Source organism: Buteo buteo, chromosome 4, assembly GCF_964188355.1.
Source record: "Buteo buteo chromosome 4, bButBut1.hap1.1, whole genome shotgun sequence".
Classification (NCBI taxonomy): Eukaryota; Metazoa; Chordata; class Aves; order Accipitriformes; family Accipitridae; genus Buteo; species Buteo buteo.
This window is the reverse complement of record NC_134174.1, coordinates 60,276,725-60,304,691: the sequence shown is the minus strand read 5'-3', so window position 1 is coordinate 60,304,691 and position 27,967 is coordinate 60,276,725. Positions and strand designations below refer to the sequence as shown.

At 40.1% G+C, this 27,967-nt stretch overlaps 1 protein-coding gene across 4 annotated transcripts; it reads left to right on the top strand.

Annotated features, from left to right (window-relative positions):
- Nucleotides 1-61: 61 nt before the first annotated feature.
- DCLRE1A (DNA cross-link repair 1A) lies at nucleotides 62-19,592 on the top strand. 4 transcript variants are annotated; one of them, XM_075026441.1, is made up of 10 exons: nucleotides 89-269; nucleotides 311-1,257; nucleotides 2,830-4,401; nucleotides 6,319-6,452; nucleotides 7,616-7,734; nucleotides 9,456-9,599; nucleotides 10,481-10,626; nucleotides 11,685-11,839; nucleotides 18,017-18,158; nucleotides 18,802-19,592. In XM_075026441.1, the coding sequence occupies exons 2-10, from the start codon at nucleotides 840-842 to the stop codon at nucleotides 18,966-18,968; spliced, it is 2,997 nt and encodes a 998-aa protein (XP_074882542.1). In that variant the 5' UTR covers nucleotides 89-269; nucleotides 311-839; the 3' UTR covers nucleotides 18,969-19,592. The 4 variants fall into 4 exon arrangements, 3 of the variants coding, with proteins under 3 accessions (XP_074882543.1, XP_074882542.1, XP_074882540.1); XM_075026442.1 differs by having other exon boundaries at nucleotides 81-1,257; nucleotides 18,017-18,169; XM_075026439.1 differs by having other exon boundaries at nucleotides 89-1,257.
- The last annotated feature ends 8,375 nt before the right edge of the window (nucleotides 19,593-27,967 follow it).

The following is a 27,967-nucleotide window of genomic DNA, read 5'->3' as shown; positions in this document are numbered from 1 at the left end:
AGAACCAATAATTTAAACTGTGGGATTTTTTTTTTTTTTTTGGGGGGGGGGGGAATGCTATGAGAGAAGCGGAAAGTTGAGTGACCGCCGTGGTGACGAAACTGCGGAAGCGAATGCGTTGCCGCGGCGGCAAACGGCTGAGGAGAGGCCCCCGCCCGCGAACCTCGGTGCCCGCGGCGGCGGGAGATTCCGGGGAGGCAGCCGCCCTCGTCGGGGGGCTGTCGGGAGGCAGCCGCCCTCGGTGCCCTCGTCGGGGGGCTGTCGGGGAGGCAGCCGCCCTCGGTGCCCTCGTCGGGGGGCTGTCGGGGAGGCAGCCGCCCTCGGTGCCCGCGGCGACGGGACATAAGCGCGGGCCTCCCGCCCGGCAGCGCCGTGCCGGTGTATGCCTTCGCCGTGTGGTGACTCCCGGCAGCGATCCCGTAGCTGAGCTCTTCGTCGTTTTCTTTTATATCTTCGTGTTTTGGGGCAGCGAGGTGCGGGGCTAGCTGTGCTTCACCTTCCGAGGCCGGGCTGGGTGCTTAGGAGAGGGATACTGAAGGAAATGGCTCACCCTGCAAGTCTTTCTGCATCTTACAGAGTTGAGTTTTGTTTAACAGGAGTAATTACAAATACTGGAAGAGACTCTCATTAAATTACTTTTTTGGGTTAGGATCCACCATGCTTCTGTCCCATCCCGGACTGCTGTTTGGTTTGTGGCCCAGTGTTGCTTTTTTAAAATGGAGTTCAGGTGCTTTTTTTCAGCTAGTGAAGGGGGGAGGGAAGAGAAAACATATTAGCGGAGGGAAAGGTAGATTTGTGAACTGTTGCTTAAAAGGAAGGAGAATATTTCATGTGTTGCCATGTCTGAAGATGCTTTATTGGAAGAGGACATTTGGGAGTACAAGTCCATTAGGAAGCAAAAGTGTCAGAGTAATTCAGAGAGCATCTCTACACCTGTGCAGAATGTAAGTGACAGCAAGTGCAGGCCAAAAAGAAAGAAAAATAGAAATAAAAAAAAATCCATAGAAAAAACTGATACGCTTCAGAAAACTGAGCCGAGATTGAGGCCAAATCAGGATGTAGATCAATGTAAAGATGACAGCAGTGTGCACTCCCAGGAAAGCGTGAGTAGCCTGACGGAACAGAGCTCACCAAATGCAAAGCCTATTCATGATGGATACTGTCCGAGCTGCCAGATGCCTTTCTCTCTGCTATTGGTCCAGACGCCTCGATGGCACGTTGCTGAATGTTTGGATACTCTAGGATCCATTGAAAAAGGTATGAATAGAGTAAGAAAAAAGCCTTCGGAGAAAAGTTAAAGGCTTGTCACATAATGTTGCTGTAAACCTTGGTTTTCATATTTAGTTCAAAATCTGAGGTGGTAGTTGGTATGATTTTTAGAATGTTATTACTGATCATTTATCAGTATTATTTTTGTATGAGATTTTTGGTTCTTTGTGAAGACCATGGAAATCTGACATGAAAATCTCATATCAGAATCTAATCTCAAAAATTTGTAGAGTGGTGATAGAGGTTCATGGTTGTTTATCAAGCTCCAGTTTTAGTTGTTTATTGAAGAAATTGAAAGTGCATGTTTACCACTAAAATAATAGAACCTGTTTCAGTTACTAAGTCAGTGTCAGCAAAAACCCCTTCATTTAAGAGGCTGCTACTTTTGACACCAAATTTCTTTCTCCGTAGGTATAAATTCTCTTAACCTGTATCCATGTTGCTGTGTGACTTGTCCAGTTGTCTATGAATAGTTGGAAGCTGAAATCAGTCTGTTATGCTGATTTTCTTGAAATGTTAGCCGCTGGTCCAGTATGCTTTAGAAATTTTATATGAAATTTTACATGAACATTCCTGTATCATAAAACAACACAGTTCTGTTTTGAGTTCTGTACAAAAGAAGTAAAACTGACTCATTCCAATTGCTAGTTTCCTGTGGGGAAACACTACCTCTGAACAGATCCAAGTATCCAACTTACGTTCTTAATACACCTCATAACTTTTGAAAAACAAGAAAGCATACAGTCAGGAAACTTGAGTAAAGGCTGTCACACAGTCACTTCCCTTTTTGTATCTTTGTAACTTTCCTTGAAGTTTCTTCTTCAGAACAATGAAATGTGAGTCCTTTAATCCTGATTTTGGTAGTGGTTTTAACTTAAGGCAGGTGTGTTAACACCTCATTTCCTTCTCTTACTCCCATAATTAACAGATGAAAAATCCTTCTGATTGATTTATGCATTCACCTTAAAGTCCTCAAAAGTTAGGCTAGCAAACTCTCAACAAAGAAGTCGTAGGGAACAGCCACAGATTTTTGCTGGCATCTCAATCATGAATACTTTTTTCACATAAGTAAATACATTCCTTTTTTTTAATTTAATGTGTAACCCAGCAGACAATTTGAAATGGAATTTCAGGTTGGTTCAGAACTGAGATATGAGTTTATTTTGAAACATGTCTACTGGTCTTTTCTGGTGCTACTGCTCTGAGCTCATTGCTTGCATGTGAGACAATTCTAAACTAGAAACCATGGGATTACATTAGCACAGCATTCAAACAAGGTTAGGTACTCTTGTTGTTAGAGGGCTGTAATAATTCAGGCATAGGACTGTATGAGCAACTGTTTGGTTTTAGCTTGGAAGCATTCTCATTTCTAGCCAGCTCAGGGCAGGAGGTCTTGGCGGCTTGAAAATTACTTTTTATTTGTGCCGCCTTCCCCCAAGAGCTGCATTTATACAAAAAAGCTTTTAAATTGTGTGTCACGTGTGATTTTTGTTTTAATAATTATGCCAACTGTATTTGCAAAAATACTGACATTACTTCTCTGTTTAACTCTTTTCATAGAGTGTCCTGATGGTTTACTGTGCAATTCCACCATTCCATCCCACTACAAGCGTTACAGCCATTTTCTACTTGCAGCAAGCAGGGCAGGAGATTATCTTGTAAACTCTTCAGCAAACACTTTGGAGAGAAAGATGACATGTTCTACTACTGCAAAGCCCAGCTGTTCCCCAAGTCATGTAGAGGAAATCTCACAGAATAAGAAACCATCTAATAATGTAACAAATGTCCCGAGTGATGATTGTACATTGATAGTACAGAGATCACCGCAAATGAAGTCTCTAAATATAATCAGTGAAAGTACTTCCTCTTTTGCAGATATTCAAAAGCCTCAACAGACATTTCAGCTTACACAGACCACAGATGATAGTTGTAAATTTGAGTTTTATGACTTTGCATCTTCTCAAGAAAGTGGAACAAGAGAAGACCTGTGTAGTCAGAAAGATACAAATCAGCCAAGTCTACTACAGTCAAAAGCGGACTTCAGTGATTGTGAAATTTCTTATTCTCCACTTAGTACTTTTGAGGAAAGTGAAGAGGAAACTGAGGAAGAGGAGAAGAAATTAAAAATATCACAAAATAAATCATTCAAAGTCTGGAACTTTGAAGATGAAGAATCTAATTCCGTGGTGTTTAAAACATTTGATGGACTTCTCTTACAGCAGAAGCCTCAGTATGAGCATAGCAAAATGGGAAATTTCATAATTAAAAAAAACGACTGTGAGGAAGCAAATACATTGAACCATCTAAATCATAGTATAAAAACTGTTTCTCAGAGTCACATGAACAGCAAGTTCTGTAATTCAACATGTGCAGACAATCAGCATCAGGAAGAGGTGCTAACCAGTGGATCCTCTTTTCTTTTTAATTGTGAGGAGGTTGAGCAGCCAGAACTGATTTCCTCTGCTGCTAAAGCAGGTAACACAGAGTCAGAAGATACTGGTGCTTGTGCTTTGGATTCTGCATACCTGAGTTTTACTGAGACATCATCATTGCTAGTCAGAGAAGATGCTGGGTCTCTTCTGACAGAGAAAAGTAATGTTTTCAGGGACCAAAGTAATATTTTAACTAATACAGATAAAATGACTGCCAATGCGATTGAAAAAACAGCTCTCCAGGAGAGTTTGCAGTCGGTAGTGGAGAAAGAAGGAAATCTTAATACAGCTGCAGTGTGCTTTCCTAGCCCAATCTCTAAAACAGTACCATCTCTTTCTTTAGCAACTATGAATGCTAAATCCAGTCCTGCCAAAGAACTCAAACAAATGGACATTGGTGTTTTCTTTGGGTTAAAACCCAAAGTAAAAGAGGAAAGCAAAGGAGAGACATGTTTGAGTGAGGGAAAGCAGATACCAAGTTCACTAACTCCCAATGGAAAGAGGCCCAGACAGCAAAAAAGGAAAGCTGAAGAGTCTGTGGAAGATGTAGAAGCAGTTACAGAAAGTTCAAGTAAAAATGGAGCCTTTGCAGATGTAAGTTCTGGTGGCAAACAAAGGTGGAGAAAAAAATTTAAAGAATTATCTACTACAGGTGAAGGAACAAGAAAAAAACACTGCCCTTTCTACAAGAAAATACCAGGTGAGAAGTAACTGTTGCTTTTTGCAGAGGTTAATTTTGGCTTGAGTGTTGTATTTTTATTTTACCTAATTTTAGGCTTCAGTATTCTTCACTCTTCATACCCATTTAAACTGCAGCTCATAATGAATTTTCTTTCCTTCATCTAAGTTGATAAAATCTTGTGTAGGTGCAGATTTCCAAAAGAAGGTGATTGTAGAACCAGTCAGCAGTGGCTGAAAATAGTTGGTGAAATAGTTATCTCAGGAAAATTACTTCAGGGACTGATTTCTGAATGTTTTTGACAGAGCAAAAAAGCATAAGCAGTATTGAAAGATGGATCTACTTTCTTAAATGGTTTTGAATATATCCCTTGTTAATATTCAGTCCTAATTCCTGAATTTAATCTTTTACATCACTTCAGTTGTGCCTCAAAATAGGGCTGTCAATAGCAATTATTTCCTTACACTAAGTTAAAGGAATTGAGTTTAATTTTGCATTTGAAATTCAATAGTATTAGAAAAATGATCTACTACAACTGTCAAAACAAAGAAATGAAAACCAAGCAGAAGAGTTTACTTAAGGAAAGAGCCAAGAATTTCTCAGAATATCCTCAAGCAATTACATAAATTACAGGATGATGGATCAGTGGCTTAAAAGGCTTCAGATCCTCACAGTTCTGTTTACCACTAAAGGACTGTCTTAGTCTTAGGTGGATATTTGAGGAAGCCAAATAGAAATATATTAGAGATCCTAAGTGCCAAGCTGCTGCTTGAAGACTGACCTGTAAATCTTTGTGGGGCTACACCAGTATCATGGCTTCCATGGGCTTAGAGAATTTTCCATATATGATAAATTTGAAGAGCAGACTCCTATGCCTACGACGTAATTTTAAAGTTGCTTTGTTATTATCTATATTATCTTTGTTCTGAATTTTGTTACTACATTTGAAGTATATTTGACTGTATTTTCTATGTTGCTAATGATATGTGTTTATCCCCATGGCCTAGTATATTTCAGCCTCCCTGAAGTTTTGAGTCTGGTACCTCTCAAACACTTTGGGATTTTTTGGTTTGTGATTTTCGGTTAGCAGACTGCTATGTTTTTGGAGTTGCAAATACTTGAAGTTCTAGCCTCAGGTAAAACTATTTCTAGGTCTAGAAGATCTGGGAAATTTGCATAACATAAAATGAAAAGTATTTGAGTGCCGCCAGGTGAATTAGTTCTATGCACTATTTGGTGGTTTTATGAAACTGTAACCCAATGCGAAAGGACCATTTGTCAGTATGTTTGCATTTAAAAAAAAAATTAAGTTTGCAGAGAAAAAGGCTATCTTCTATGCAGCTGTCTTTATGCAACATCTTTATACAAACAGGACCTCACTGAAAGCATACAATGGCATATCGATCATGTTTTATCTCAGTGGATATATTCAAAGACCCCAGATTGCTTGCTTGATAATTATATGGTAGCATGTTTTAAGAGGAATATTAAATGTAGAATAATTGAAAAAATGCAGTTTGATTGCAAAATTCATTATGTTAAGCTGTGGTTATCTGTTTTATTTTGTGTTAAGATGTTGGTATTAGATTTTAGTCTGCATGAACTTTCAAAAATACCAGCTGAATGCAGATAAATGTGTTTTATTTTCTTAACCAGTTGCCATCTGTGTAGGATGGCAGCTGAACAACAGATATTTGGGAGACCTGTGAAAGTATTTGTGTGTGGACACTTAAATTTTTATTTCAATAAGTGAAAATGTTTTTTGTGACTGCTGACTCATGTGCAAACCATGCTTATCTTTAAATGGCTCCTTCAACTGTATGCAGTGTAACTGTATTCCCTTTTAATTTGGAAGAAAGAACAAAAGAAAATTTAATTAGAAACTAGTTCTGATCTATGCATGTCTACTGACTGGCTTCTTTTCCCTTTTTGCTGTAGGAACTGGTTTTACAGTTGATGCCTTCCAGTATGGAGAAATTGAAGGCTGCACAGCTTATTTCCTTACTCATTTTCACTCTGATCACTATTGTGGGTTAACAAAAAACTTCATGTTTCCAATCTACTGTAATAAGGTAAGGTTTTCCAAGATTACTAAATATTATCAAATCCATATGCAATTATAATCACTTTTATACTGATGAAAGTAAATAGAAGATCAGAGGTTCCATTGTTGGGTCAGTTAGGCACACTGGATATGTATAGGGGAATCTGGGTTTCCCTTGTAAGAAATTCTTACCCTGATTTGACTGATGAAGAATATCAGTGAAAATACCCTGTCTATATACCATGAAAAAAATTCAAGTTTAAAAGGATCTCTAGAGGTCATATAGACTTATCTCCTGTGCAATGTGGGTCTAAGTTAGATCAAACTGCAGAGAGCCTTTGTTGGTCAAATTTTGAAAATAGGACGTTTCACTACATCTCCTCGCAACCTGTTGCAGTGCTTACCCACTCTGAAATTTTTTCCTAATATACAATTGCAATGTCCCTTTTTGCAACTTGAGATTGTGGCTTGCTCTTTTTGTGTGCATCATGGAGAAGAATCTGTCTCTATGTTCTCTATAACTCTATTTAAGTGATGGAACTCTGAAATTAGATTCTGCTTAAGCCATCTCTTCTCCACGTTATGTACATTGAGTAGTTCTAGCCCAGTCCTGCGTGTCCTGTGCTTCAGGCTGCTGAATGGCCAAGACTGCCATTAGCTATCATATGTCCAACCAGCTCTTCTTTACTCATAACATGGTAGGGCACCTTGCCTAATCAAACCATCCAGAACCTCCCTCAAAAAACTATTTCTGACTTACTCTGGAAGTCTCCTGGAATGCTTGTGTCCCGTTTTGCCCTTCCAGCAGGTGTTGGGGTGGCTGCGGTTGTCCATGATGAGATCCAGGGCCTATCACCTAGAAATTTCTCCAGTTGTTTAAAGAAGTCTTTGCCCACCTCCTCTTCTTGACTTGGCAGTCTGTAACAGATGTTATTCCCCCTTGTTTGCCTCCTCTCTGATTCCAATCCATAACCTGTTGACAGGTTTTTAAAAGTTTGCTTTTTTAAGACAGCTTTTTTCAGTTCGCTTTCTGAGAGATGAAATGCTGCTGAAAGGCTTGATTATACCCAGGATCTCATAGTTTCTCTCTAAGCCAGACAGTCTGGCTTTGAGAGACTTTGTTTCTAAAATAAACAAAGGCTTTTTTTAGATTTTGTTCATATTCCATACTAAATCCTTTCCCTGTTACAGATAACTGGCAATCTGGTGAAGAGCAAACTTGGAGTTAAAGAGCAGTACATCCACATGCTGCCGATGGACACAGAATGTGTAGTGAATGGGATCAAAGTGATGTTGCTCGATGCCAATCAGTATGTGTCATTGCATTTGCTGTTGAATATTTGTATGTATAGAATATTAAAGATGAATAGCTGTACAGATACAGTTTATGTTTTCATGATTTTTAGGTTTCAGTGGATATGAAAAAAATGAAAGGGTAAAGATACTTCATATACCTGAGTCGGCTTAGTAATGTACATTTTCACTTCAGAAGTGAATTAGGCATGTAGGAGCCTAAATTTCTTGCAAGTAGTTAGCTTTTGAAATAGGTGAGTTATTTTTGAAAATGAAACTTAGGCTTTTTTGATAATTTTAGTTTAACTTTATTTTATTTGCTTGTAATGCGTATGTAGTGTTAACCACACATACCTCCATAATTCTTAAGCTTGTTTGAATGATTTTTCTAGTGGTTTGGACACTTCAGTTTTTGGTGTCTAGTAGGGAACGTCCTACATTTGATTATTGGATATGTTAGGTTTCTGTAGCTTCAACTGAAGATATTGAAATCTTCAGCTAAAGAAAAATGTGGTACTATGGATTCCAGGAGAGACAAAACCTAGCCAACATTTTGAAAAGTGAACTTTAAAGAAAAGCCTGTTGAAATGTGCAACAAGACTTCTACTGGATTCGGTGATAAAGGTTGAGGTTTTTGTCTAGCGTTACGCTGGCACTGTGTGGTGATTCTGGATTTAAAGTTCAGTAGCGCCTGACTTCCAGCTGTGTGCTCTTGCTGTTCTGCCTCTTGGTGCCTTATTTGGCTATGGGCTAGAAGAAAAGTCCTTTCCCTGAAGTATATATTGAAATGCAGCACTGTGTCACAGCTGGTTTGAATATTACTTATCGTAGGATTTGTTTATAGTTGGAGAGATAAGATTCCATGAAGTCCTTTGAGAATCCTTTCTGGGAATGAAGGAAGCCTTGTTGCTTATGTAATTTGGACACTTCTCGTTTTTTCCTGTTTGTGTCTCTGATCCTCTGCTTCAATTTAAAAGGCATATAAACTTTAGGTACAATGTTCAACTTCTTGGAGAGTCCACCAATTCTGTCATCTTAGCTCTGATTCATGCCAGTTTTTCCTTTTTTGAGATTTCATTTACTCTTTACAGATGATTCATGTCCAAAATAGTACCACTCTGGTTTTCCAGTCTGAGCTCTTGCCCTTCAGCCAGCTTTGGCGAGGAACGGCAAAAGGTACAATGGATTTCCTGTGGCCAATAGGAGAATTGTATTTCTAGCCAGGGAATTCTGGATGGAGGATAATGTTTAAAATCTGCAAATAGAATTTAAAAGGAAATGCTTCAGTAAGTCCTGCAGGAATGAAGATGCATCTGCAATAACACAATTCTGTTTCTCCTGAATAAGAATGCTGCTTCTCTTTGGTGTGCTGTTTCCTCTTTCAATCAAGTAATAGAACCTCAGAGATTGCAACTGAAGCAGCATCTTTGTTGTACCTAGAAGACAGAGTATCCAAAAAAGGCGGCTAATGCTTGATTACTTTACTGTTGGTGTGTTTTTTTCCTTCTCTCCATCTCAGCTGAGAATTCAAGTCTAGCTTGTCTATGCCCATGAGATTAGCTTCAGAATTCCTTTAGAAATCAGGAATTTCGAGCTAAATTAGGCTGCATAGTAGCTGTGATTTAAAATGCTGTTCTGCACACCTTCCTGCTACTGAAGGGTGGTATATCTCTTAAGGCAGTTTATTAGTATAGAGAACTAACGTAATTTGTATGGTTTTTTTGTTTGTTTGTTTCAGTTGTCCAGGTGCAACAATGATCCTTTTCCGTCTACCAAGTGGAAGTGTTATTCTGCACACAGGAGACTTCAGGGCAGATCCTTCTATGGAGCGCTACCCTGCTTTGATTGGTCAACAAGTCCACACCCTTTACCTTGATACCACGTAAGTTGTGTTTAATCTTTTTTTTTTTCAATATAACCCTCTTTTCAGTTTAGTAAGACTTCATATGAACCAAATAAACATAAGTATAAATGACATTACTGTTTTAACACTTGTTAGTTCTGTTTAGTGTTGAATAAGATCAGATATTTATTGAAAGTCCATGTATGTCTAGTTTGTTCACCTGTTACGCTGTTACATGAGAGAATAAAAGTGGGTGGTGGAGAAGATGCTGAAGTATTTGCTGAGATGACCTTATTATTTATAAGTGGTATTAAATTCTGGGTGTCAGAATTCATACATTGAGTGTTCAGCTCTAAAACAAGAGGTTCATGAACACTGGTATTCTGTGGATTCAACAATATTATGAAGAGGGGTGTGGAAGAATTCAAAGAGTGAAAGAACGCCAAATGGTTAAATCATTCGTCCAGGTTTTCATTAGACCTTTCTCTGACTCATGTATATAAAATTGTTTTTCTGCATATGATGACTAATGCCCAGCTGCAGTCTTTTATTTCTGTTCCATATGTTTCTGCAAATGAATAATGCCTTATGTTATGGTTTGTGTGCATGACAAAAAATAGACATAAGGATGTAATTAGTATGTGATACAAATATCTAGCTTGAAAGAGCAATTGGTATTTATAGAGAAAAAACTGCAGAATTGAGTGTCAGTGTCAGACGAGTGAATAGTTGTAGAGGAAAGACTGATATACTCAATGCAAATTTTATTGCAACAGTTTCATCTGGGCACCTCAGTGGTTTCTAATAAATCTTTTTCATTACTTTGTTATTGTGTGCATGCAGTTTTGAGAGCCTTCTTGGTGAATTCAGATGTCTTCCATCTTGTGTAACGAAGCGTGTATCTTGTTTCCATGCCCCAGATACTGTAGTCCTGAATACACTTTTCCTTCTCAACAAGAGGTTATCCAGTTTGCTGTCAATACTGCCTTTGAGACAGTGACTTTAAACCCGCGTACTCTAGTCGTCTGTGGCACCTACTCCATTGGAAAAGAAAAAGTTTTTTTAGGTATGTAAAAAAAGTGTACTGGATCAAATAACTAAGTAAATATCTAAATCAGCGTTAAAAGACCTCTTTCATGAAGATATAAAGGGTCGCTTAGTCTTGATAGTCAGATATCATGTAAAGAAATTAAATATAATAATTCTACTGCTAGTTTTTTAGTTTTCTAATCAATAATTTTTAACTTTCTGAAAGAAATATTTTTCTGCCATGTTTACAAACCCCCTGAATATCCAGAAGGCCAATTTGGATACTAAATGAACAAACCTATTTAATTGATTGTGGTGAGAAAATAGCTGATGGCAATTAAAAAAATGATGAGGTCTTTATGGCATTTTTGGTGTTAGTAATTTTATGTTGTCAAAAAACAGCAAAGGGATATAATTATTCTTAAACTTCTATTTTGCTAACAGTTTTTTCTTCCAGGATTATATTACATATCTTCCTAAATATTTATAGTAATCAGTTTTAATGAAATCAATTTTGACAAAGCATTCCCCAAACCAAAACACATCTTTTCTGACTTAATGAAAATCTTGTGTGCTATGCTTCACTCGGTTACAGCATTAGGAACCGGCAAGATTGCCCAAATGCCTACTCTAGAGCAAGTAGCTGTGTACCATTTGTGCTTTTGAGTATATTTAAAGTCATCAATACAAGACTTAACTTTCATTGAAATTTAGTCTGTCTTTAATGTGGGCCATTTGTCGCATATTCCAAAACCTGCACGTGTTTCTGGCATCTTTGAAATAAATACTGGTTCACCTCGGTAACATTCTACCAAAGAAGTATGACTTAGAACTTATCAAAGTACTTCTATTCTCCTTCTCTTTCCAATTGTCGTACACAATTCTGCTGCTAAAATACAGGAGCCAGAGTTTTTTAACAGCTATTACAGGTTTCTCTTCTTAATTTTAGAATATGAAACACTATATCCTGTTGAATATGGATTTTTTTCAACAGTAAAAATGATCCAGTGCAATAATTAGGCATATCTCCAAAACAAGCCAAAAATGAACTCCTACAATTTTCTTTATCTGATTTCTTCTCAATTAATCTTAAAGCAATTGCTGAAGTCCTGGGCTCAAAAGCAAGTATGTCCCGTGATAAGTACAAAACACTGCAGTGCTTGGAGTCAGCAGCTGTTAATTCCCTCATCAGTGTGGACTGGGATGGGACTTTGCTTCACGTTCTTCCCATGATGAAGATTAATTTTAAGGTAAGTGCAGAAAATACACTCTGTTGATTAACCTGCTGGTGAATCTTACTGTTGGCTCCTCCCAACCAGTGTTGTGTTTGGTGCTTTTTAAGCTCTTGTCAGATCATATTTATTTAGCAAAGTTTTGACATGTAGCAATACATTGAAAATGAAATGCAATTAAACATTAATATCTGTCTCCAAACATGATGCACAGAAAGTGTAATTTCACTTCAATGCGGTGCTTCTACAAGATAAGATGAGGTTTGTTCAAAGGCTTGCTTTTTGCGGGCCTTTTTGAAGTAGATTTATGTAACGACTGCAGGATCTGTCCTATTCGCAATTAATATGTTGTGACATGGAGTCCCTGTTTTTCAGCCTTTTACCTGGTGTGATGTAGGAAAAGCCTAAAAGGATATTCTGCCTGTGAGACTCTGTTTTGAGGCAGCCTGTGAACGTGGCAAACTTCCAGTCTGGTGTTTGATAAAAAAGGAATAGGGTTCTCCATGTTCTTCTCAGTTCCATTTCCATGTATTTATAACCATATTTTCATCTTTTAAAAGAATATTTTCTCTCCTTCTGTGCTGAAGATTTACATGGGGATAAGGATACTTGAAAGTCGATGAAAACTCACACATAAACAAATATACACACTGAGTGAATTGACGGACACCTCATATATACATATACTTTAGTTTTTCTACACACCATCTTCTCTAATAGTTGTAGCAAAAGCAAGTAAAACAGTTCATTTTAAGACATTGTTTCATCTAAATTGACTTCAAATGCACATTTCAGTTGAGATTTGAGACAGCGGGTTTTTGTTGTTGAGAGTTTTAATGGGAATTTCTTAGTTTGGAAAGGTGACTAATTCCTGGGGGAAAGTAAGTTTTTCTAAATAGACTACAAAACAGAGTGGCATTAAGGCAAAGCAGCAGGCTCTAGATTAAAGGTAGCCTGGAAGAAAAACAGTGGTTGCTTACGCCTTACAGACTTGGATTCATTTTCCTGCTTTGCTTCGGGCCTGCTGTGCCATCTCAAGCAAATCCTTCAGAGCAAGATGGTATTTAGCTGCAGGACCAGTCAAGGTCAGAGTTGACCTAAAAAGGAGAAAAAGAGACTATATCATTGGGATGGGAGCTGCAGGAGATGGAACTTAATATCTTAATGTTTGAATGTTGTTCTATAATCTTTTCCACAGTGGGGCAGAAAATGAGTAACGGAAATGTGTATGAATTTATTTTTAGTGTGGTATGATGTTTTAAACAGTAAGATATATTAGTTTCTTCTGCAGATTTTTGTGTCGTTATGTGATTCTACTGTCGTGTCCTAGCACATATGGAGTAGTCGCATAGTTGGTCTTCTTCAGACAGAGGGTGTGGTTATACCACAAGCATATCTAGACAGCCTTGCTTCTCAGAGAGAGGCAGTTGTATCAGGCGCAGGGTCTCATCCCTGAGAATAGGAGGTTCTGGACGAATCTACAGTGTGCCAGAAGTGATGCCTGGACCCTGGAAAGGGCCAGGAAAGATTAAAGGCACAGTGATCTAGTGGACAAGAGTCCTGGTGTAACAGCCATGGGCCTCTGTACTGGGGCTTTGACTTCACGTGTGAGGTTGTTGGAATGTGGTCTCATGCTGTCATTAGTAATTTTGTGTCCCTGTAAGCTAGGCATGCTAGGTAGGCTTCCAGAGTGCTAAACATCCAATGATGCCAGTGGCTAGATGAATAACCAGGTGGAGTGTAGTATCAGTGAAATGTGGAGAATGTTAAATGCTTAAAATGAGTTCGTATGACCATTTATGTTATTTCTGCTCCTGCAGCATTACTAAACATGATCTCAGAAAAGACAATATTTTTTAAGATTATCTGATCACTTGTAATCTCGTTCTAGTTAAAGAATGATGAATGATATCATCCTGGTTTTGCAGACCATGTAAATGTTGATGTCATCATCTCCAGTTACATGTTTTTGTCTTGTGCTGGATTATACAGTTTTTGTCCTGAATTACTGGCTCATTACTGGGAAAGCCAGAATTTTTTTAGTCATCCTCATCACTAAATGCCAATGCCTTCATTATCTTATGGGCCTCTCCTACCTCATCTGTTTTATTTGATCCCTAGCCGTACTCAAAAACACAATCCTACTTCTTAATTTGGGCTAATTTCCTGTTTGTGTAGTTTCAGCTGCAAACCTACAAATCCATGAAATCCTTATGGGAGTATTCTCACTCAAAAGCTCAGATTCAGTCCTTATTTAGTAAATTGAGTACATTTGTGATCTTGTACATCACTTGCCTTTTTAGTAGAATGCAAATAGCCAAACTTTGATGGTATATTATAGTATCTCCTAGAAGCCCCAGTTTTATACCCTTTTTTCCCTGTTATGCTCTTCACCAATAGAAAAAACCCAAACGTCTCTGTGCTCCAGGCTTGGTAATCCTAAGAACTGTATGCATGATTCTTCTGCTTTTATTATTATTTTTTCTAGATAAAGAACCTTTATCTTTCTAGATAAAGAACCAAAAAAAGCTGCATAAGGTACATGTGCTTACCACAGTTGAAGCCTGGTTTGCAGTAACTGTTGATAAAACTGTGCCTGCCCAAGGAAAGCTTCCATGTTTCCATAGCTGACTGCTCCCAAGACTAAATCTAGATTCCCACAGTTTTCCTTTCTACCCACAATGGAAAGGAAATGAGTTCATGGTTTTGAGATGCTCCTGCATGTACTTCGTTGTTCACAGGCTTTCTACTGTGATCAGGGGCTTTTTTTCCCCCAATCATTGAGTTTCCAGATTGCTGGAAAATGTTATAATTTTTTTAATCAAATTGATATTTTTTTGACTGCATATTCAGGAATTTTAGAAGTATTTTTGCAATCTCTATGTTGTGAAAATTTTTTTCCTTTTGATGGCATTGTCCAGCTGCTTAGTTCCAGTTTTGGGGCTATCTGAAATCTGCTTTTCTCCATGTTGATTTTCAGGAGTAATATCAAGCATGTTTTTTCACTTTGGAGTCAGCTGATTTATTATTTGTGAACAACTAGCTTAGCTGTTCATATATGATTTATAAACACTGTATTGATTCAGCAGGGAATGTCATTCACCTAAAAGCCACAGATGCTTAGAAAAGTACAGAAACTTCTCCTTGTCTTTCCCCTAGTTACCAGAGTTTAAAGACTGATGTTGGTACCTTCTGCCTAGAACTGAAGCAAACAAAAATGAATAGTGACCATAATTGTGTTAAATCCACTATGAAAAACAGGTGGATCAGTGAATGTTTTTCTGACAGGTTGAAAGATGATTTTGTAAACCCACAGCATCCTCAGAATATGCACTATACCCTAGATTTTCACTTGGCCAAAGACTTGGTGACAATAATGTACGGTGCGTTTCCCCTTTCTGCTTGAGCTGTCTTTTGTCAAGGTGTGCACATTTCTATACACATGCAGCCACACTGAGGGAAACTGTGCTGCCTGGCTTGAATGTTTCCATCACTTTTTATCTTCAAATGTGTATTCGAATATTGAATTCTGGGCAATTTTCTATTGCTGTATCAGGAGTTGTGTCACTGTCCCAAAAATCTGTTGAAGAAACAAGTTCAAATTTGAGAAGAAAGCATATCTTTTCTGCTTTATAAATTCACATAGATAGTCTCGATCTGTAGTTAGGATGAAAGTAGTCCCATTCATAATATTGAATACCTGGCCAGGTATCACTAGACTTGATATATGTTATCTAGGCCTTATGACTGCCCCCTTGAAAAGAACCAGTACTTGAAATGAGTGTTTCGCTGAGACGTGTGAAGTCTGAAGGGTAAAACTAGAAAGAGCAAGCCATAGGGGATCAGAGGCAGTGAAAATACAGTGGCAGAGGAGTAAGTTTTTTGCGTTGTATTACTGTTGGGTTGGGGGGGTTCTTTTTGTTCATTTGGTTTTTTCCTATGTATAGCTCTGGGTTCTTGAGGAGTTTGTTTATTAGGAGTTGATATCAAACTTTCTTCAGGCGCTGCCTGGCTCGAAAGTGAGATGACATGCTGTAGGTTCGTGCTCTGGGTATTGTTAACAGATAACATTTACATAAATTTTAAAAATTAAAAAATATGTATACTTTTTATATGTGTGGGGTTTTTAATTAAAATATTTATAAAAACAAAACATGAAGTGCTGCAATATTGCAAGTGGATTTGATATATGAAAAGGAAAAGATTTAAAAAAAAAAGAGTTGTGGTACTTCACTGCAATACTTGGTTTTACTCCAGTAAAATACAATGTCTGCTGTGTGTACTGAATAATAGCTGTTCTTGAATAAGCCAAACGAGTTTAAGTGGTGTTAGGGCTGATTGTAAATTATTCAGTCATGTTTGAGTCTTCTTCTACCTTATGGAATCTGTTCGCATGTATTGCTGACTTCAGTGACACTGTAGATAACACGCTGCCACAGTGATTGAAGGAGGTTGATTTAGCAGTGAAATATATTTTCCATTTTAAAAGGATGATGGTTTAGAACAGTGTTGGCTAAAGCAATAAAAGAAAAAATTAGAATGTGTATTTGAAGTGGACTTGTTATGAATAAATACTGTAGTAATTTTCTTTTATGGAAAGAGGCCATCTTTTTTAAAATGCATGCATGGTTCTTTTGCAACAAACAATTTTTTGTAACAGTCAAAAATTAAGGCTTCTGCCACTTGAATATGCAGTAGAAGATTTCCAGAGAACTGGGGTCTTCAGGTCTGTGCACCTGTTTTATGTTGCTTAGCTCAGTAATGTTTTGTACTAGCATTGAGGTGAGATTTTCGAAAGTGCCTGTGACTGAAACGCACAAATAATTTTTTATGAGATTGAAATTGCATCCTTAATGTGAAAGTTTGATTTATAACAAAATTTGAAAGCAGATTAGCATTGGTTAATATAATAATCACTGTATTTGAAGTACTGTATTTAGATTTCAGTAGAGCAAGGGGAGCAAATATGTGCATTATTACCTTAAGCTGTGTTAATCTTCCGAAAATGAAGTGTGAAGGAGAATTAGGCCGCTACAGTTACATTGTTAATCTAGTGAGTACTGAACATTTGCAATGTATTAGGAGTCATGGCAGCTAGCCATAATTGCTGTTGCTGAATGAAAAGTGTGTTGTGGTAGCGTTTTTCTGTTCTTTCACGTGCCTAGTTTGATGGATTCTGTATGTTGCTACTGGACGTTGTACTGAAGGTGCTGTTAAATGTGGCAGTGTCACAGGCAGCTTTCTGCTTCCCTGGTTAATAACTTTCAAGTGTCTGACAGGTTAGTTAGTGTTGTATCATGGCCTATCTATTCCCCTCTCTCCACCTTTTTTTAATCAATCATTTATTTTGTATTCTTCTTCCTGCTGCTGATAAAAAGTTTATGATTTTGAGTTCTATAGTCTTGTAAGGCTTTCAAATGGAGAATATGCCTTTAAGATTTTATACAGGACACATGAAATTGATTTTCTATTTTTGGTTTGAAATAATAGTGACTTCACTTTATCCAGGAATAGGATTGTACATTCCTTATGCTTCCCTCTCATCCTTTTCCCGATCCTAGCTTAAACAACGCTGAAGGCTAACTTAGCCAGCTTGGAAACTTTTTCAAGTTAACTTTTTTAGAGTGAAGAGATGAGAGGTGGTTTCCTTACTATAATGAATGGAGTCGTGGTAAAACATGGTTTAGTGCTCAGAATAATACTTAACTCATGCACTGGATTGCTGCGATATTTTGGGTTGCTTGCTTAATTAACTCTGAGCACTTCTGGGCATAAGCAGATGTCAGGATCTCAGTGGCACTTTAATTTAAACAGATGATTTTGCACTGAAGCAGGCTTTTACCACCTTATATTACCACTCAGCTGCAAGAGTGCTGACCTCCAGCTGAGAAGAGAAAATGAATGATTTGGGGAGCAAGATCTATAAGATGTGATTATGCCTTATGTGTTCTGATCTGTAAGGCATAGCTGTTAATACGTGCTTATTCAGATGAAGCAATTGAGATCCTAAGGTACAAGGTGCTCTGTAGATGTAAATATGTATCATTAGTAATTTCAAGGCAGATGGTATTTAAAAAGTTAATATCAAAATATGTAAATAAAATTTAGTCTGAAGTCTCTCCATCATGAAATCTCCAACCATTAGACTAATGAGCTATTTAATGGTATTAAGTATATGCTATATTCTTTTCACAGGCCTTGCAAGATCACTTGAATAAGTTTTCTGAGAATTTTGATCAAGTTCTGGCTTTCAAACCTACTGGGTGGACCTACTCTGATTCATGCCTTTCTTTGGTGGATATCAAACCTCAGACAAGAGGAAAGATCACCATATATGGTATAAGAGTGGTAAAGATTCAGTACATTTAATTTTGTGTGGATGCCTTTCATATTTTTATTCTGGAAACTCCTACTGTTCTTTGTAACCAATGCTTTTTCTGATAACTCGTTGAGAAACTGAACAGATGGTCACTACAGGAGAGATCTGTGAACTGAGTAATTGAGAACACTGTAAATACATGTTTTTACATACATTTTGCTCCTGTCCTCCTTGTGCAAAAAGAGGCTTTTTTCTGATATAGGTAGAGAGTTCAGGGGTGAAGTCTTGGCCCAACTGATGCTGGTGGCAGTGCAGTTCCAGAGCCAAGATTTCATTCCACACCTTACTCATTTGTGAGAGACTGTGAGTCTTCCTCTCAGTTCTTATCGGTGGGTGGAGTTGAATCTCTTAACATTCATTTAACCAAATGCTTGGTGTCGCTCAGTTTGTACTGATGAATGACTTGGTAACTTAATGCAAGGTAATTTTTCCAGAAGGAAAATCCCAAGTTTTCATTTTACCTTAGCTATAAACTTTAGATCTCAAATATGAATTAAAAAAAAAAAATCATCTAAAGTATTTCTTAGCTGGAGGGCTTGAAAAAGTATTTTGGCAAGAAGCTAAGTAGACTGACAGATTGCTGTGATTTGTTTCATTTCAGGGATTCCTTACAGTGAACACAGCAGTTATCTGGAAATGAAGCGTTTTGTTCAATGGTTGAAGCCACAGAAAATCATCCCCACTGTAAATGTTGGTGACTGGAGAGCCAGAAGCTTGATGGAGAAGCATTTTAGAGACTGGATGATTGAGGGCAGTAGACATAAATAAATATAAGGAAGAATATATATTTCAAAGGAGGTAGGCTGGAGTGGGAATTGTGAGTTCCTGTGAGTTTTAACTCATTTTTCCACGGAGTTTTCTTTAGGGAGGACTAAGCTGCCATTCTCCTGAGAAAGCTGAATTTGGGGGCGGGGGGGCGGAGGGGAAAGGCACCTTGCTTCTTCCTGTACCTACTACTTATTTTTCCCATAAATTAATAACTTTTATTCCAAATGCATATTTCTGGTTATTTTTATTTACTCCTTTTTCTCCATTCTTAATTTTCCTAACATTATAGAGATGCCCAGATGTATAATACTGGGGAAGAAACTGCCTCTGGGTTAATCATTTCTGAAAAGAAGTTATTGTAATAAATGAGACGGTATTAAGCGTATGTCACATGCTGTCAATTCAGGCTTCAGAGAAGCTCGTTTCATGAGACAGAACTGGCTATTGTGATTCAAATCTTGTAAACAGAGTTTACCTTGTGAGAGAGGATTGGCTCAGGCTCTTGCAGCAGATGTACTTCTGAGAATGATTTTTATAAAAGACAATGCTACCTACTTTCCACTCAAGATTTTCTGATTATTTTTCTTTTTAAATAAAGAACCTACATGAAGCTTGTGTGTTCTTTCTGAGCAAAATGTGTTTCTTTTCAGCACCATAGTTGTTAATCTGAGAAACCTGTCTGTAATATCTTTGGTGAATGTTCTGTATATGTTGATTGTATAAGATTGCTTCACCTTCCTGGTAGTGCAAATTCTCAAAATGTGGTCAAAGCACAGAAGTGGTTCCTCTCCATGTAGTCCCCTACAATGCATTTGGGTTTGCAGGGTTGTTACATGAATTCTGGAAAAATAAGAAAGGCAAATGTTAGTACTGGCAGCAGAAAGGTAAGTTTCACTTTGCATTTTTTTCCCCTGAATCCTACCAGATTATCAGTGCTGCTTTTCCTGTATCTGCTTGGTATTTTTGATACTGAAGTGTGTGGTTGCATGCAGGCACACAGGTATAATTTTAAGCACTAAAATAAAAACTGTTCCAAACTTCCAGGACGTGCAAAAGTTGCATCATACATAAAGAATCATCCCCCAACTTCCCAGAACAGTTCATCTGAAAACTTCAATGCCATTTTTTGTTGGGAAAACGTTTCTTTAATGATCAGTGTAAGTATACATAGATCCTTGTCTTTGAGTGACAAGCTCTGTAATGTGAAGTCACTTTGGTTTTATTTCTGTCTTCTGAGAGAAATGACTGCGAAACTCCAATGGGGGGGGGGGAAGTTCTCGTACTGATTCACAGTTCTTTCAGTACGTTCACTGAAATATGGCATTGTTTTTATTTTACATAATGCATTACGATAGCACTCCTTACTGCAGAAAGTGCTAACTGTCTTGGATTGGCATGCTCGTGCCTAGGATTCCACTTCTTGTTGGAGTAGGTGTTTGAAAAAGAATCTTTTACAGCCCTTGTGAATACTGGACCTGAATTAATGCCTTGTACAAGTCAGAGTAATTTGAGGATTCTGTTTGGCAGGTAAATGCTTCTAGCAGTTGAATCGTTAAGGAATTGTGCATGGAGGTTTTTGTTGCCTCCTGAGTCTTTTTCCTGACTAGTTTTGCACCAAGTTTGAGGGGCTGGAGTAAGCACCCCTAAGTCAAAATCTTAATCGCAATTCTGACAACATCTTGGTTCAACAGTTGCATTTTCAAGAATGAATATTCCTACAGAGAATGAGTATGTCTGTGGGCTCTCAACATGCTGATGCTGTTAGAGGTGTGTGATTCCATTAGTTAGCCTGCATGCAAATAGTAACACAGAACCAAAATAATCTGGCTTTCAGTGCAGCTGGTAGGTGTGAGACAGCTGTTGCCTCTCTGTGGTTCTTCCTGCTATCAGTTTCTACCCTGTTACCCAGAATGAAGGGTGGTTTGGTTGTTGGTTTTTTTTTTTTCTTTTAAAAGCAAACTTATTTCTGAAACTAACCACAAAAATGATGTATCTTGGAAGACACTGACATTGGCATCTGCTGGACTGACCCAGTTAATCCTTCCCTGATTTGGAACAGATGGTGATAGGCTCACTTCAGTCAGCAAAGCAGAATGGCTTTTGTGCTGGGTTCCATTTTTTTGTCTCTATGTGCCGGGGCCTGTTTCCAGTTGCCTGCTCCGCTGTAGGTATTCCTGCATCAGCCCACTCATTGTTTTCACTCCTCCCTCTTTCTGGTTTGTATTTGCACTAACACTAGCTGATTTTTGTGGGTAGACTCAAATTCTGCAGCATTTCATCCACCTTCGTGTTAGGAGATCTCCATGTTATCCAGTTACTTGGCCTCCTTCGTATGTAAAAAAGTCTTTTCAGAATCCAAACTCAGGAAGAAATTACTATTTTTGTTCTCATTATTGTAAAGAAAGAAGATTAATAACAGGATTAGATTGTGTAGATTGCCAAGAAGAACATATAAGCAGATGTGGAAAACCATTTAATTAAACAAGAATTCTGTGGGAAGATTTATAGCAGGATCTTTTCCCTTGTGTAGCTTGTTCCAAGGGACAGCTCTCTGACCACAGCAGGTTGAGTCCTTTGGGGAGCACAGACCTGATTTCAGCATTATTGCACAGGTGTAATTAATTAGTGAGTGGCTCCACTTTTCCTAATGAAGGAGTGAATGTTTTTTTCAGTCTTTTGGCAGTGTTGGCATTATAGATGCATGAGTGAAAGCATTTGTTATTTTGGTTTAGAGTGCTGCCTCTACCTCCAGCAAATCTACCACTTTTTCAAAGTCAATAGACTGGGATTTTTGGTCTCTGTGTTAAAGCTGGACCAGAGTTCCCTGAACAGTGGGGTGAATGAGTCAGTCTGTGTCCTTACCTTCACATCAGATGAGTGTCACGTGTTGATATAGGTAATATCAAATTTTACTAAAGCAAGATGGGCCTGTGAACATCCCGGAGGCTCTTCCAGTTTGTCTAGTGCTGACAGACTCAGGGCAGAAGGCAAAGCAAACGAAAGGGGCAGCTGCAACACTCTCTTGATCAGTGCCCAGAATGGTTTTCAAAGCCAACCACTCTAAAGAATCACTTTGTATTTCCCATCAGGACTCCTGCTCTGATTACATATCGCCCCAATAGGCAGATAAATGAGCTAAAAGCAACACTGTTTGGAAAGAGGAGAGGAGGAAAGCAGCTCACTCACTGTGCCGACTCAGGCAATGGGTTTCAGGCTGGCTGTGATAAATGAAAGCAGCTACCTGCACCAATGCCCCATAGTGGTCACTGAGGAGGCTTCTGGGACAACACTGCAAAATAAAAGCATATGGACAATTAAAGGGAACTTCAAGGTGCTGGGTAGCTTTTTAAACCTTGACATCAAAACGACTGATAGTAACTTGGAGTGGAGAAAGGAACTGAGATGTCATTGGGATGGTTAAAGCATTTCTCTTATCTGATCAAATCTGTCTACTCATATATGCTTAGTAAAGGCTATTAAGATAAATTTGTGTTTAAGTTTGTTTTTTAAGATAGCATGACTTCAGATAATATCCTTCAAGCAATTTGGCATTGATTTTTACTGAGGGTGTGTTTTGAATTTGAAGACTGCTTAGGGGGATTATGTGGGAGACTTGTTACCATGTCAGGTTAAAGGTGTGGTTATTGCCTTGATGTGTTTTCCCTGTCTACTGAATAAGTTTTGGTGAGTTTTCTTTGGTAGGGGACGAAAAGCAGGTGAGTTTTGAGAATAAGAGAATGCAGCCCAAATGTTCCCATTTCCCCTTAGCTACAGAAAACCAGCTGCTTCTCATTTCAGAATCAAAACAAATAAGAGCATCTCTTTTGAGGGTGGGCCATGGGCTGCTCTAGGTCTCTAGGATTTATAGTGAAGTGGTGCAATTTGAAATTGTATTCGATATCTGCCATTCCAACTCAACTGTGTTTGCAAAACACTCAGTATTTGTAAAAAACACAGTATTAGTATCTAGGGGGATTTATGACAAGGATGAATGAAATTCATAGGAATTATTGAAAGTTTGTCAGTACAAATACGAGAAATTGGAGCTCTTAAGTTTTATGTGTTGGTTCAGATGATAAATGTGCATTTGGAGTGCTAAATGTAATGCTCTCCCCAGGAAAGCTAGAAGGAGCTTACAGCCCTCTAACAGAAATGAAGGGACAAGACGGGCTGCCACTGTTTGCAGATAAGGATGGCAGCGCCGAAGAGCTAGCTGCCTTCCCGCTGAATCCAACCCAGCTCTATCCATTGTCTGTGGGCACGAGTTTCAATGGAGAAGCTGTAGCCTGCAAAGGCAGAGCCCTGCACCGCCTGGGTACCTCCTCTCTTTCCCCTTTCTAACTCTGAACCTTTACCCACTGTTGTACAACGGCACCTTGTTATCGAATCTCCAGCAAATACTTTGGCAGGGAAGAGGCTTTTCCACTCTGTCACATCTGCTCTGGTATCTCCGAGCAGATAGATAGTGACTTGTTTGTGCCAGTTTCCAACAAGTACTTACATAAAACAAACAGTTTTTAAAACCTCTAAGCTTTCTCATTTGGCATTTGACTTTAACTTTATTCACCTTTCCTTCTGTACATTGTATGGGTTGTTAAGGATGGAAGAGGAAAAAAGTTCACCATCTCGGGGGAAAAAGATACCAACAGTGCACCCGAGGAAAAGGTGACACAAGGACACAGATGTGAACACGAGTGACTTTGGAGCTGAGTTCAGCAAGATCAGGGCTGGCTGTGAGGTTCTACAGGTACTGACCCCCACTGCCTCCCACCCTTCCCGGCTGCCCGCTACCTTCCTCCGTGCAGAGTCACTGATTTCAGTGAACTCTGTTGCGAGAAGCAACATTTATTTTTCTGATCGCTCCAGTTATTTGTCTGTCAGCTCCTAGCAGAGACCTCCCCAAATGCAGCGCTGCCAGCAGCAGGATCTAACCCACTTTTCAGCTCCTGCTTTGGGGAAGAGATGGGTTGAGGCATTTATTTCAGCAGGGCTTCCTCGATCAGAAAAAGGTTGGATTTCACTTGTGACTGAAACCGTGTTATTTGCTTGGCTCTCTGCCCTGCTCTATTGCTTGAACAGGGGAGGTAAAGCTGAAATTTGGTTTTTTGTGCTGCTACCCAGCGACCATCTTGGGAACTGAGCTCTGCAGCAATAGCAGGAGCCTGGTTTTTCTCTGACACCTTCGTGGTCACTCACAGCACATCTCATTCCTCCCAGCTTTTCCACGGGGAGAGCATCGGCGGGGCGCATGGCCGGGCAGGGGAGAGCAGCATCCCACGGCATCGCTGAGGCAGGGACCGATGGCCCTGGGGAGGGCAGAAATGGGGTCCTGGGCCATGGGGGACACCCTGAGGGCGCTGGGCAGGGCCATTAGGGACTATTGGTGCCCTCAGGGCCCTGACAAACCTTTCCAGCAGCGTGTGAAGGTTTCTGGTTTTTCTGCCATGCAACAACACAGTATTTCCACTGTGGAGCCCTCTGGTTTTGAGAAAGCAGCAGCGACAAAAGGAGAGGGGGGCAGTGGTACACTTAGTGATGGCTTGTTAGGTAATGACAAATGACCAAACCGCCCTAACAGATTAATGGGGGGAAGGGGGAGCAGGAATGCTGTCCCCTGTGCTCATTTGGCAAAGGACGATGCACGATGCTGGAAAAGCCTGGCTAAGGACAGCAGGGTAGGGGGTGAGCCGGGCATGGCTCTGCGAAGCCACCATCAGCCGGAGCTGGGGGTCCACAGCCTCCCCATAGCGATGCCCACACCAACACCACCTGCAGACCCCTCCAGCTTTAGCTGGAGTTACTTGGAGGCTGTTTGTCCTGCCTCACCTGCCCTGGCAGCGTTTCTAAACCTACTCGCTGAGCACCGTGTGCTGACAGCGTCCTGGCTATGTCCCACCTGGAGGATCAGGGCAGGAACCAGCTGTGGACTCCCCTGCTCCAGAGAGGCTGGCACCTCGAGATCTGGCAGCCGTTCTTGGGTCCGTGGATGGGACAGCGCAGGAAATCCAATGGCTCACGTTAACCCGTTTTCCACACCAAACACAACCAAAGGGACGGCTATCATCCGCTCAGGGGTTTTCGCTGCCTGATTTGTACCACTTTGGTCAAACACAGCGGGCGAGGAGCTGCCAGTGATCTGCTCTCACCCATGAATGAACCCAAAAGCTCTGGGAAAGTACTGGGGGACACCATCAGGCTCATAAAAAGCCTCATCCCCACGTGATTCAAATCAAGTCATTCCCTTCTGTTGACAACTCACTTCTTTCTTCCTTTTTTCTCTCTCCTTGTTAATCCTTGGAGGAGTACTAATTTCAACTGGAGATCCTTGCATGCAAATTGGAGCCTAAGCCAAAGGCAGACAGAAAAGGTGGTGAAGGACTCCGTGTGCATCTGTAATAAATATGATAGTGGTAGAGCGTGCTGGAGCGAATGAAGATTTGAGAGGGTTGCACACTGCAACAGCCGTGAAATGTGATACTTAATCAGGGAATTACACAGCAACAGAAGTGAACGATCAGTGACTTCAGTCAAAGCCAGCAGGTGTCTGGGCTCGCATGTGCTGGTTTGCTGCCTTCCAGTTTGCTCCCAGGATGTTCATTCAAACAAGCACCCCGATTCCTCCGCCTATTGGGGACAGCAAACATCTTACCTTTGTCTACTACAGATTTGGCCGTGACCCTGGGCTGGTCATCAGGAAGCACCAGGAACAAACATGACGCAGCAAAGGCAAGCAGGAGCCCATCGTGCAGGATGGCCACTTGCTGAGATGAACCGTGGCTCAGACCATGCCCCCAGGTACACCTTGAAGCTGCTTCTTTTCTTTCCTTTCCCGTTCCCCTTCCCCCATTCCCCTTTCCCCTTTCCCCTTTCCCTTTTTCCTTTCCCTTTTTCCTTTCCCTCAGAACACAGTGCCACAGCCCCTGGAGATGAGGCAGCATGTGGGTCCCTTGATGGGAGAAGAGCGGTGACCACAGCCTCCGGCAGGCTGGGTATGTTGGGTGACGCTATCCTCCCATCTTCTTGCTGCAATGCTAAAACACCCCTGCACTATTCCAGCTTTGTGATCACCAGCAGTGAGTACCATTTGCAGGATTTAAACAAGACAAAGATAAATGGATGGAAACTCCCAGGGTGCCAGGACCACGGAGAAGTGGATGTTTCATCATGGTGCCAGAGACACCAGACATATATTTACTCTGAGTTATTACAATGCTTTAGTTGACCTTGAAAAGCAGGTACTACTGCCACTTGTCTGATGCTAGGGAATAACCTTAAGCTGATTTTTTTTTTTTTAATCACCAAATATAACAAAAATGTATTTCCGCAGAATTCTGGTTTTACAGTCTTTAACTTGATTTTTTTCCTAACTCCAGTACCTCTTGCTATTTATAGCTATTCCTCATGACTCAGTTTTCCTTCCTCTCTGTTCACCCCTCAGCTACCCTTCCACTACTGGGGATTTCTCAGAAATGTTACACTGCCAGAATTCACCTTTATTCTTAGAAATAGGAGCACAAGGACACTTGCCTGGAAGCAAAATGACATCTGCGAAGAATGACATGGGCTTGGGACATTGAATAAAATAGAAGAGGGGCAAATTGGAGGGTAGAAGGCCAGAATTTCTGTGGGGCATCTAATCTGTTTAAGGGCATTTAGTGTGTAAATGAGGTTATCTTGACAAAATGTGTCCCAGTATGGAATGTGTGACTGATCAGTAGGGGCTGCTGAGGAGCAAGTACTTGAAAACATGGGCTCCTCCTGGGTAAAAATATTGTGACACCTTCATGGCTGATGGTGGTAGTATCCTTCTAACAGTCCTTGGAGGGGCATAAATCATGGTTTTATGCTGTGCTTTATAGGCACAGACAGAAACAGATTTCATGGGAAAACTTAGACAGAAAAAAAAGTGGATGTAGCTCAGTGATGACCACTGTGGTCAGCTGGGTTTCAGAAGGATGTTCTGTGGCATTTTACGTCCATTGTGCTGTGCAAAACCCACGGCTCTCTCCCTCTGTCCTGCAGCAGCGGACATTCGCACCCGCACTCAGCCAGCCTGGCTGCATGTTATCACCTGCTGTCCTCTCCATCCCTGCACGCTCCGCCTGCATCGCTGCTTCTGATAAACCCCCGGTCAGTCCGTCAAATGATCGCTTCACCAAATTTACCTCTCTGTCTCGAGAGCTGGGAGTTTCAGATGGGGGGGTTCCCTAGCCAGGACTATGTGCTCGGAAACTGGTTAGTGGACGTGCCCCCTTGCTCATACCCCACAGCTGCTGTGCTTTGCTGGTTTTCATGTACCCGCACAGACCCTCTCTGCAGCTCAGGCACGCCGGGACTGATGCTTCATAGAACACTGGAGCTGGTCAGTGCACAGATTTAGGATGTTCAAGTGCCCAGAAATCCTGGGCAAATGTACAAGATCTTTTCAGTCTGCCAGAACAACATTTCCAGGTGGGAAAGGACATGTCTGAGAAATGCAAATATGCGGTGGGCCTTTCCAAATGGGTTTCATAGCATACAACTAATAATTCAGTGCTTTTCACAGAAAAGTAAGGGCAGACGAGGCATATGCTCTAACTCTTCCAAGCTTTTTTCCCCTCGTCTCATTTTTCTTCTGGGATTATAAAAGATGGAGGCTTAGATTGATTTGTTTTTCTCTTCTGCAGCAGGGGCTTGGGGATATCACTTTTATAAGGAACTTCTGCCATGTGGAGAAAGGTCAGAATCAGTTTTTGCTTTGGGTTTTTGCTTTGGGTTTATTTTTTGCGTGTTTTCTTTTTCCGTTTTCCAGGGCCATTGGAGACAGGCCTGCACTACACCGTGGTGATTCCCGGTAGATGCTATGTAGAGCAGAGCTACAACAGAAGAGGGCTCCCAGGAAAGACGGTCTCCATCTCTAGCTATTTGGCTGATCCAGCTCTAACACTGCTGAAAGAGGCATCAGCATCCTTGGTGTTCATGGCAGCAGCTGTCTCAGATTTTCAGCCTACAATTACAAA